This window comes from Sceloporus occidentalis, unplaced genomic scaffold (assembly GCF_023333645.1).
Source record: "Sceloporus occidentalis isolate IW3139 unplaced genomic scaffold, rSceOcc1.0.p SCAF_370, whole genome shotgun sequence".
Classification (NCBI taxonomy): Eukaryota; Metazoa; Chordata; class Lepidosauria; order Squamata; family Phrynosomatidae; genus Sceloporus; species Sceloporus occidentalis.
The window spans coordinates 153489-165706 of record NW_028317350.1 but is presented as its reverse complement, the minus strand read 5'-3'; the positions used below and the strand labels follow the sequence as shown (position 1 = coordinate 165706).

Here is a 12218-nt window from a genome sequence, read left to right as displayed (position 1 = left end):
GTTTACAAACAGCACTTGATACGTTCGTTATAATGTTTTTAATACATGTTTCTACCTTAAAAAAAAAAATACTTGTGGAGTCAAGTCGTGTTGATTCTTTTTACACCTTTAACTCAAGGAGACTATTTACGGATTCAGTGCAGACATTACATTTGATATTTACTAATATGGATTCCAAAATCAATACCCAAGATGGAACAACAAACATACATCCATAACAATAATTCCTGATCTGTGCATTCTACTTAGTCCCAAAGGGCATCTCTCTACATATACACGCCAATCATTGATAAATGCATGGGAACCCAATGCCCAATTTCAATTTTTAATTCGGATGGGTTCCCTAAAATATACAAGTGATATCATTATGTTTGTGGGAATGCATAATTTTTTTTATGGGAATGCACCCTTGGTTGGGTGAGCTTCATGAGATTTGCCATATAACAAAGTGTTTTGCTTTACCAATTCATAAGAAGTTTGTGCCATAGAAGTTAGTGTTGTTTGGAATCAGCCCAAAACTCAGTATATTTCCCAAATCCTAAAAAAACAAGGCGATAAAGATTCCAAATGTATTTCCAAAAAAATTAGTTGAGATATACCTTGGGCTGTCAAGCATGTTAATTAATTTATTTATTAAAGAGGTGAAATGTGGTAGAACACCCCCCTCTGCTGGTAAAATTACAGCTGCAAGCGTCGGAGAATATACTGCACAATGGGAACGATTTACCATTTTATATAAAACCAACGATTCACCACTTTATATTAGGGCTCAACTGAAAAAAAAAAAAAAAAAAGAACTCAAAATAAAACACATTTTAGGAAAAAACAGAGGCGACATAAGTTAATGTTGATGGAGAACACAGCATATGTCAGTGTTAGGTCTTTAAATATTGCATAAGACACAACTCTGCTCATCCACTGGCACATAGATACACCCTTTGTTACAGACACGGTCGCCGTTGATAAATAAAACATGCAACTCCTTATGCGACAAACAGACAACGTTACTCAAAAGGTGGCAAATACTCATATACTTTTACCCCAGGCTCTGATGGTTTACCACTGGCCACTGTCTACCTTTATTAAGTCCCAGAACTGTATCATTTTGCCCTTATCCAGGGCACTTCCTGAATATAGTCTCCCCTGGGGTGAATTTCTTTATTGGGTAACAAACTTCTATCCTCTCGCCCCAGGCCAGGTGGTATTTCCAGGGAATGTCCTGAATCTAAAGGGGGCACTCCAAGTGATCTACCTCTACACACATACAGAAAACTCTAATTACCTTTTCCACGGCGACCGCGCAGGATGACGTCTCTCGAAATATGGAGGAGGTGAGTCCAACAACCTGTGGTTCACAAAGGTAAAAATGATGGTGTGAGTTATCTCATGTGCTAGAAACAATGGGCCCCCATTGGGGTTATGGAATGAGTCTGAGGGCAAGTGTCACATGTGGTGAAATCAGTAGGAACATTCCTTTGGTTGCTATGGTGATGACTTCATATGAGAAACATTGCCCCCAAAGTGAGTTTATATCATAAATATACTTAAGTCCTGTGTTCAGCTTCCGAGGTTTCTGCAGGGTGGGTTCAAATAATACAAACAATACTAATATAACCACTAATAATAATAATAATAACATTACTACTTAAAACAATAATAATACTAATACTAAAATTAATAATAATACTAACAAACAATAATAATACTAATAGTAACAATAACAATACTAATATTACTACTTATAATAACAATAATAATATAACAATACTAATATTACTACTTATAAAAACAATAATAATAATACTAACAATAACAATACTAATAATACAAACAATACTAATAGTACTAATTATAATAACAATACCTATAATAACAATAATAATATAACAATAACAATATTACTACTTATAATAGCAATAATAATAATACTAACAATAACAATACTAATATTACTACTTAAAATAATACTAACACTTATACTACTAACAATAACAATATTACTACTTATAATAGCAATAATAATACTAACAATAACAATACTAATACTAACAATAATAATACAACTAATTATACTAACAATAATACTAATATACCACTTATAATAACAATAATAATACTACTAACAAAACTAACAATACTAACAATGACAATACTAATATTACTACTTATAATAATACTAATACTACTTATACTAACAATAATACTAATACTAATACGTATACTAACAATAATAATACTATTAATAATACTTACTATAATAATAATTATAACAATGATAATACTAATATCAATACTAATAATACCAATAAAAAAAGGTATATTTTTCATTTAATTGCATTAAATAAAAAATGCCCCCTGACTGGAGGTGACGTTTTCCTGCCATGGGGAATAATATAGCAGCATATATTTATACGGTATATATATATATGTATAAGTGGCCCGTAATACTATGTATAAGTGGCCCGTAATACAGTTTACGTACAGCATTCCCGCGCGCGTGAGATATGAGGTAAAATTTCGGGAAATGAAAAATCCTGTCAGAGGCTCCCCTGTTACACGGAATCACTCTGCGCAGCCGCAAGAGGGCGCGCTCATTCCCGGCACGCGCGCCAGCTAGGCAAACCCCGTGAGAGCTGATTGGCTGCTGTACGCAGAGCTTCTGTCATCTTCACGCCGCACACTCGCTCGCTACCATGGCGACCGAACGCCGAGGCCTGGCATGGTTACCATGGTTACCGGACGCTGCTGACCTAACGTGGGAGCTGCTAATATTTTCGGTAATCACAATATTATTATTATTATTATTATTGTTATAATTATAGACGGGTAACGCAGAGCACGGAGCGCACGTATACAAGAACGACAGCAAATACTAGCACTTCTATGCCCCATCGTGAAGCGCTACGGAGTATGACGGCGCTATAAATAAATAATGATCCTCTCCGTTAGCTGAGGTTTGTTTTATCTGAGAGTGTAACTACTTATTTTTTCATATATTGCATTAATTGCCTTAAGAATAAAACAGATTTACTGATAATTTATTATATTTATTGTTGTCCTAATTGCTTTATAGGTATTCATTTAAGCTGGAAACAACTAGAATGTATCTATTATTGGTATTATTATTATTATTACCATTATTATTAGTAGTAATAGTATAATTATTATTGTAAGTAATGATTGTGTAATTGTATTAATAATAATAATAATAAAAATAAATAATAATATTTGTATGATTAGTGGTTTTAACCCTAGCTTATTAACCTGGTCTCTTAAAAGGTTAAAATATTTTTTATTAATATTTTATAACCATAGTTACCATGGAGACTGCTAAACATTTAGAACTTCCCCAATCTGCTGTTTATTAATATTGCTTTTTTTGTTTATTTTGAAAACAAAATGCTACTAAATTATATATTTTAAGGCATTTCACACTTCCTAAATGTCTTCTTTGTTCCCCGGAACTTTATTGTTTATTGGTAAATTAATAAGAATTGTATTGCGATTTAAAATATTTTATAAATAATTGCAAGAGAGGAAAAATATAACATTAGTAATTTTATTTTATAAATAAGAAGGAGAAAAAAATATATAATATAAAAATAATATAAAAATATAATATTCCCTGCACATTTATTCTCAAAAATACTGTATATAACAATTGATGATGTCATAAGCAGATTCTATGGCATCACAGGCATTCAAGGTAATGGTGCTGAAAGAAGACAGCACAGTTGAAACAAACGGATATGATGTCATCACGTGTACTTAAGGCTGTGATGCTGAAGGAGTCATTACTCTTAAACCTTCAGACCTAGGCTCTGTTTAATTGCTGAAAGTTTGCCTTGAGTTTTTTGCTGCTGTGTCTTTACACAACCATGAAAAACTCAAAAAAGAAACGTAAAAAGACTCGTCAGGAGAAAAAGGAGAGTGAACGGGGAAGACGTAGAGAGGAGGAGATAAAACGACGTAGAGGTAGCACTGGTGAATATGGACTTGAGAGTACTCTTCAAGAGTTGCATGAGAACGTTCTTCCTTGTACCAGCCAAATGGCTCTTGGACCAACTGGTGCAGAACCATCTGCAGGAAAGAGCTCTCGGACCTCAAGCGCAAATGTAGGCAAGAAAAGAAAAAGAATGGAAAGCCAACGACAGAAGGGGAACCAGGCCACAAAGACGAGGAAGGAGACTAAAAGGGGCGTTAAGCGTAAAACAGTAACAACGGAGAAGCATGGACTTAGTAAGAGAAGCAGAGACGAAGCTGGCTGTCGATCATCACAATCTGACCTTTCTGTGGAGAGGCTTCTCTTCCACAGCCTATTGGGGATGGGAAGCTATGGCAAGGTCATGCTGGCTACTGACATCCCTAGCAAAAGATTTGTGGCCGTTAAAATAATAACGAAGAAGGCTCTGGTAGAGGACGACAAGGACAATACAATGGTGGAAAGGAGGGTCTTAGAGTCGGCCTCGGGATGTATGTTCCTGACCCACATGCATGCAGCCTTCCAAACCAAGGACTGTGTCTTCTTTGTGATGCAGTTCTTAAGAGGAGGAAGCCTTGACAAGTTTTTGACTGCGCGTGGCAGACTTGAACTCAATACCACCAAGTTCTTTGCTGCTGAGATGGTGTGTGGTTTGCAGTATCTGCACGATCGAGGTATCATCCATCGAGACCTCAAGCCAGAAAACATATTATTGGACAGCGTCGGCCATATCAAATTAGCCGATTTTGGTCTGGCAACTGAAAACCTGTTTGGAAATAAGATGATTAAAGGGTTTGCGGGCACGGCGGGATACATAGCACCAGAAATGTACCAGGGTAAGAAATATAATGCTTCTGTAGACTGGTGGTCTTACGGTGTTATACTATATCAGATGGCCACCGGAGACATGCCATTTTACTGCGGGTCAGTATCGAAGAAGGTGGCCAGATCAGTCACCAAAGGCACACCACCTTATTCTGGATTTCTCAGCCCTGACACTCGAGACCTCCTAGAAAAGATGCTACGAAAGACACCGTCCATAAGATTAAGAGAAGCTGCCCAAATCCGCTCGCACCCTCTTTTTCAGCTTATTGATTGGAAAGAGCTTGAGGCAGGAAGATCAGCTCCCCCATTTGTCTTACCCCTATCGGAGGAGAGCTTTTCACAGGCAATCAGAGAGGTTAAAACATTTCTATCTATCGAGGTCCAGGGAAACCCCATTGGATCAGAAGATCAGAAATTTTTCGGTGGGTTCTCCTTCGCTAGTACCCATTGGAACAACGCAGCATCTTCTCATTGACATCTGCAAAGCCCATCTGGTCGCGTTGAACCTGTGGAAGAAGGACCAACCTGCCACCAAGCTCTAGATCCAGAAGATCATAGTTGTCGGTCTTCTTAGAAGTTCACAAAATAAAATTCTGAAAAACTTCAAATGATCTGTGCTTTCTTAGTGATAAGTAGTTTAATTAGGTTGTGTTTTAGGTTTAGAAGGGAGATACTTACTAATAAGGGAGAAAAAACATTTACATTGTATTTTTAAAGGCAATGGAGTCCGTTATAAAATAACTAAAATCTTGCAAACAATATGGACATGTTCCACTCGTTTTAGCGAGTGGGTGCATATTGTACCAAATACAGAAGAACATGGTTATATATTAAGTTTTCACACAACTTTAGTCTTGAATTTGGAGTCCATACTATGCATGGGTGTGTTTTATTCTCGAAAGCTCAAGGAAGCCCTCAAGGTTTACCAATGAGAGCCAAATCAAGGCTTGCCAACAAGTTCTGGCTAACGGTTTGGGAAACAAGGAGGTTAAGGGCATTTTTGGCCATTTGAGGTGTTGGGATGTTGGGACGTTTGAAACAATTCGGGCATTTGTTTTATCTTTTAGGATTATCAAAAAAATCACAATGGGTAAAAAGACAGAGAAAGGATCAAAGGATAAGAACGTTGTTGGAAGCAACGACGACGATTCAAAGAATTCAGGTAAGGCAGCAGTTTAAAGTGGGAGCTGCAGATCTAGTGAGAAGTCACTGAAGTAGATTTGTGATCCAGTTCTTACGGGAGCTTCCAGTGATAACATTTTTATTTTTTTTATGTTTAGCTGTTGGTTTATTGGACAAGACTCTGCTGTCCCCTGGTACGTAAAGCTTCGGTCACGTCTGGGTGTCCTGAAAAGCAAAATAGATGCCGTTCCAGAGCTACAGCTACCGTTATGGTTGAGAATTACCATTTGGATACTAATGGATAATAATGGATAATAATGTTTTAATAGGAAGCATTTCATTAAAGCCATCCTGGCAGATGAGTCTTGTTAATTGTCCTCCATGTTTACACTATCCTATCTCGAATGACACATATTTAATAATAATTGTTAATAAGATTTTTTTTTATTCTTTTGACCAAACTGTGACAAGTTTTACAGAGAATGTTTCTTTTTTTCTCCTTAGAGGATTACCAATGCACTGGTAACCTGGACGAAGACTTTACCGAGCTGTGCTGCCGCATGGGTTATACTGAAATCCCCAAAATTGTTGCACGCTCAAACCCTCCCGGTACACCAGCATCTGAGAAAACAAGTATGGGTGAGCAGAGCTCTCATCGTCTGCTCCACCAGACCACCGTGGTTCGGAGTCAAAAGTAGACAGACATTGAATTTTATCTTCTTTCCGTCTTGGTAGTTAATTAATATGTAGGGGTTACGTGGTGATATGTTGAAGGACATTACATCAAGATGTTTAAAACCTTCACATTGTGCTCACGGGATTTTTAGGTCCAGGATGCAATGATTTTATCTTCCCGGCAGATGATTCTGAATGGAACGCTGACAGCCAGGCCAGCTCGGTCCACAACGCAGAAAGGTTTTCCTACTTTAGACCAAAGATCCACGTGGAACTGGAAAGTGAAGATGCAAAATCGGTCAAAGAGGTCTCTGTTCGAGGTGCGATATATTCACACGTTGGATAACAGATAACATATTCTTTCTATATGTTAATATTAACACATTTAATATATCATATTAATCATAAGTCACAAGGCATCTTTTGAAAACCTGTTCATCCAGAAGGAATTTGTCACCAATGAATATTACGCCAGTTTATTCTTTTTGTCACAGGATGGAAGATTGATGATAAAATGATGGGAGTTTTTGCTAAATGTCTGCCGGCACTGATCAATTTACATGCGATCAGGTGAGGAGACGCGCACACTTGTGGAACTCACATGGAACATGTCCGTGCGTCATTATGCTCAAAGTCGGTGGTGGACTTATAATCACAGTGTAATAGTTGACCACTTGTATGTCATTACAGCCTTTGGAATGTCGCTCTGACAGACAACACCTTCTCCTCATTCGTCTCCATTCTCCAACAATGTCCCAATCTCAGGTATGTAGATACTGTTATAAAATAGCACTTCTACAATGGTCTTCACGAACCTCTAGAAATTTGCACAGCCAAGTTTGGAATGACCTAGATCTAGAACTTTGTCCTAGAACTGTTCCTTATTTATATAACCTAATGTATGTATGTGAAAATGGAATGTGTTTTCTTCTCTTTGATGCCAGGGTGGTTACGCTGGAGGGGAACCCGTTACCTGACCAGTCCTATTATAAACTGATAACGGATGACTTGCCGTAAGTTACCGTAAATCTTTTTTGTGATGTGCAAAAAAAATGGAGTTTACAGCGGACAGGGCTCTAGAATTATCAACATGAGGACAAACCAAGAAATTTTCTCCTGCTTATTAGTTGAAAAACCGAGCATCAAAATGATGCTGGTGGAGTAATTACTCCTCGAACTGTATTTCTTATCAAAGCCATGCAGCTGCTCACAGTAGCCTTATGTTTACGATATAATAATAAAAAGTCTTGTACATAAAAAATATTGTTTTATCTGCAGTTTTCTTAATGTCTCACGTGACATATATCAATGTATTGTTGGCTTTTAAGCATACAGATTGGCAGTAATTTAGCATTTGATTTTATGTACAAGCCAAACGTGCCATTTTTTGTCTTGAATGTTCCCTCCGTGGCGATCCAGGCTGACTCATGTATCGCTACGTAACAATAAAATCGATGACGAAGGAGCCAGACTTCTCAGCCAAGCTCTTCAAAACCTCACGTTAACCAACAAAAACCTGGCATCGCTGAACCTCGGTTATAATCACATCTCCGACGTGGGAGCGTGTCACATTGCAGAGGTAAGGGAAGGATTGGGTATCTTCCCAAAGAGCAAATATACATCTCCTGAGCATAAAAAGGCAATTTATTTTTTTATATTATATATTTTTATATTAAGACAAGGATTTACGTTTCTTTATAGGGGGTATTTAGCCAAAAACTGTCGGTGAACTGCTTGCAACTTTTGGAATTTATACTTTTCTAATAGTTTTTTGGCTGTTGAAGTTGAGGGTCATCTGTGTTATTCTGTCTCAGGCCTTAAGACTGAACCGCTCGCTGCTCTCACTGAACCTGTCCAGCAATCGAATAGGAGATAAAGGCGCTCTTGCGTTGGCCGAGGTTTGTAATGTTGACGACCCTCTGCTGTTTGAAAACAACAGTTGCATAGTTTCTTAAAATCCTTTCTAAAAAAATTGTTTTTTAGATCCTGGGACATTTTGCGTTAAACCACAAAGAGATTGTGGAAAGGAGGAGATTGTTACTTGAAAAGGAAAGTCAAGAACATCCAAGATCAGTAAGTGTGCCGTGTAAGAATTCACAAGTTGCTGCTGAAACAGAAATCTGTGCTCTATCCAAAGAGATTGGATTAATGGTTTCCATAATTTATTAAACCGAAGTGTTGGGAAGGACTTAAGGACTGGAGATGGAAACCTGTAGTCTAGAGGACTGAGTATCAGATAAGTTGCATTCTTTGTGGCAGAACCCGGCACATGTCCGATAATCTTTTCTGCTCACAGCCTGGCACCTCACGACATGGAGACCCCAAAAGCGATCGGCCACAAAGCCACCAAAGCAACAACGTTTCTGACAAAACACAAGTCGCCAAGACAAGCAAGAGTACTGTAAAGAAAAAAGAAAAGGAAAAGGTGAGGTTGATTGTGTTCCTTCACAATCCGTGTTTTATCTTTAAAACATTTAATATAAAATTCTAATATGACAGACATGCACCGTTCTGCAACTATTCACTTACCGTCTTCAAAGTCCTTTAAAGTCTTTTTCATATATTGGCTGAGCGTGTTGAGTAATGGCAATGTTCCCGTCAAGGGCAATTATCTAGACAAAGAGAGTGACATTCTAAAGGATTTATTAAAAAATAACTCCAATTGTCACAGGATCCTCCAAGGAAGGAGGAGAAGTCAGTGACGAGCACCCAGCCAAGTGGCACGTCTAGTCAAACTGGGACGGTCAAGAAAGAAGACACAAAGCCATCCAAAAAACGTGAGTTCTGAGTAGAAAATAGAGTTGGCTATTGGGAAACTTAGAAGAATATTTAGAGTTCTGAATTTTCAAAGCTTGTCAACATAAGAGAGGATTTCTTGCACGGTTACCAGCACAACACTTCATTTTATATACACCAATCTAAATTCCAAGTATAAGAGGAAAGTTTATTTCAAAGGAGGAGAAATGTTAGGCCATATTCTAAAACTAGAGGGTCAGAAGCTTAGATGCAATGGAAGGAAGTCTCACTTCACTGATATGGTTGTAGGTAAGTAGAACAGTATTCCAGCAGAGGTTGTAGAGCATAATATGGTAGAGGCTATATTGACTGAATAAGTTTTAAGGATTTTACAGCAGACACAAAGGGCAGTGTCAAATCCTGTTTCTATGTTCTTGTATGTTCAATGCATTCTATGTATTCACTATCGTTGACTTCCTCTTTTGACAGAATTGGCCAATCCTGACCCCAAAAACCAGCGAGGAAAAGGAGTTAAATCTGCAACAAAACGTGTCCCTTTGACAGAGCAAGAAGTGAGTTGGTAGAAACGTTATATTTTGCCAAATGTCAGTACTCACAAGCTCCTCTACTAAATATTATACTTAACTATTACGGGGACCGTCTACTGGACAAGAGCCCTACAAAGCATTGATAATACCTGCGTCTAAGCCACTGGGATATTTGAGTGACGGTAAAATTGTTTGATGCAGGAGGATATTGTGAGACCTTTCTACAAACGGTTGCCAATATATTGTTATTCCTTGTGTTAAAGCAGACTGAACCCACTGAAGTGACAAATCCCTTACTGGAACCAACAGAATCTCGGGATGGAAAGATATTTCTCCCCGGAAACAAAGTCCTGATCAACCTAAACCTTTTAAGTGAGTTTAATTATGATGCCGTTGTGCTTGGAACATCAGAAAAGGGCTAAGATTAATTCTCTTTCTTTCTTAAATCTTCACTCTTTGGGTGGCATCAATCTAGACCATAGGCCTCATTCTTACGTGGAACTTTAAACCTTGTCTCCAGGAAACAGGATCTCAGAAGAAGGCCTTAAAGGTTTCCTTGCGGCTATAGAGACCCAGGTTGTAGAGTCTAAACCAGTCCCAGGCACCAAAATCCAAACAGGGCTGCTTCGGCTGTCTATAGCGGTAAGTTTGTCCCGCTAATGGCCTACTAGTTTGTTTCCATGGAACCTGTTAAAGTCATCATGTCATCTGTTTACCTATAAACATTTCCACGTTTTGGATTGCTTAAATATTGAATTTAGAATCTAAGAGGTGAATCTTAAACAGGGACAATTTTACTAGAATCTTTTTTTTTTTACCTTATTCCAGAGAAACAATTTCTCACCAACTAGCCCGCTATTCATAAAACTGCAGGAAATAATGTTTACCAGGGACCCGATGAACAAGTCATCCGCTACGTCTGTGGAGGACCACATTGCTTAATAGGAGAAAACCCCTTTCTAAGGAATGGTATGATCCACAAATGTAAAAGATGGCCAAGGGCTTCAAGTTACATCCAGAGGAGTGCATTGAGTCCTGGTGCACACAGTAATACACTAAATGTCTGATATGTAAAGACCAATTGTGGGGAAAATAGTTTGGTCACCATAACAACTAATGGGATGTTAGTGTTGTTTGCTCCATTTTAACAGTTTGCATCCCATTTGTTCTTTACGTACCTGTTTCTAGCTATACTAGGGAACCCCTATTCCAGGAAAATGGACATCAATGGGACAAGAAGAATGGGTTATTTTTTTATTTGGCATGTTATTGTTATGTACTAAAGCATGGAGTCAACAAATATGAAAACAAAACACACAAAAAAGTCATTAGTATCAAATTATGTTATAGTAAGTATCAAGTGTGGTTTGTCCCAAAAACGAATGGAAAAAAAGAAGATAGGCAAATAGCCTTAAATCATGGAGCAGAGAATCTTATGACCCTAAGGGTCATCTGCATACTATCATGACAAATCCAAAATGGTCCTATTCAGTTATTCATCTGTATTTTTAGGTTTTCTAAAACATTAACCATTAAAGAAAACATACAAGTGCCAATAAAGAAACACGAAAGCAAAAACTCCCGTGTAGTTGTGGATACATGGACAGGCTTTGGGTGCTTCCAAAATCTGGATTTGGGGAAGGTCGAAAGGAAAAAGAGTGTGTGTGTAGTGAACCTTTTCAGTTTATATGGCAATAACCGATCAATACCTGCTTTTCTTGCTCCTGGCAGAAATTCTGAATTAGACAACATTTTTACATGATTGAAGAATTATTCTAGGGAAGGGCTTTGGACATTCTAGAGCACTAGGAATGATGATTCTAATGTTGCATTTGGTTACAAAAGTGTTAAATTAAGTGTCCAAAAAACGCCTCTCAAGAATCCCCTATGGACGTACTGGTACGTCCAGCCTTTCGTGCAGCGTCAGGGACACATCCCTGCCGCTGCACGGGAGATCAGGCTGTCACTTGACAGCCTGGACTCCCCACTGACAGCAGAAGCCGGCATAGCCGGCTTTCTGCTGTCCGATCTGATGCAACAGCTCCCGGCATGAAAGCCGGAAAGCTGTTACATTTCAAAATAACCGATCGTGTGACCGGGCAGTTTAAAATGCTCGATCGCGCGATCGGGCATTCCCTTCTGGGTTGCGTCACTGCTGACGTAACCCGGAAGTTCATCGGAGGACAGGATATCCCCTGCCTCCCGTCCTGAAACAGAGAAGCAGAAAAAAAAGGTTTATTCATTTAAAAAATAATTAAAAAATCATTAAAATAATAATATAAATAATACAAAAAAAAATAATAATGTGAGTTAAGTGATGTCATTGTGAC

General features: G+C 38.1%; 2 protein-coding genes across 2 annotated transcripts; both read left to right on the top strand.

Moving 5' to 3' along the window:
• Window positions 1–3878: 3878 nt before the first annotated feature.
• On the top strand, window positions 3879–5282 carry LOC149273519 (protein kinase C delta type-like). The gene has a single exon (XM_089506204.1). The coding sequence runs from the start codon at window positions 3879–3881 to the stop codon at window positions 5280–5282; it is 1404 nt and encodes a 467-aa protein (XP_089362330.1).
• A 611-nt stretch (window positions 5283–5893) lies between these two features.
• Window positions 5894–10310, top strand: LOC149273518 (leucine-rich repeat-containing protein 71-like). The gene is made up of 14 exons (XM_089506203.1): window positions 5894–5969; window positions 6088–6123; window positions 6434–6568; window positions 6757–6924; window positions 7099–7174; window positions 7295–7369; window positions 7549–7617; window positions 8024–8183; window positions 8419–8502; window positions 8588–8677; window positions 8901–9029; window positions 9276–9381; window positions 9830–9912; window positions 10152–10310. The coding sequence occupies exons 1-14, from the start codon at window positions 5894–5896 to the stop codon at window positions 10308–10310; spliced, it is 1446 nt and encodes a 481-aa protein (XP_089362329.1).
• The last annotated feature ends 1908 nt before the right edge of the window (window positions 10311–12218 follow it).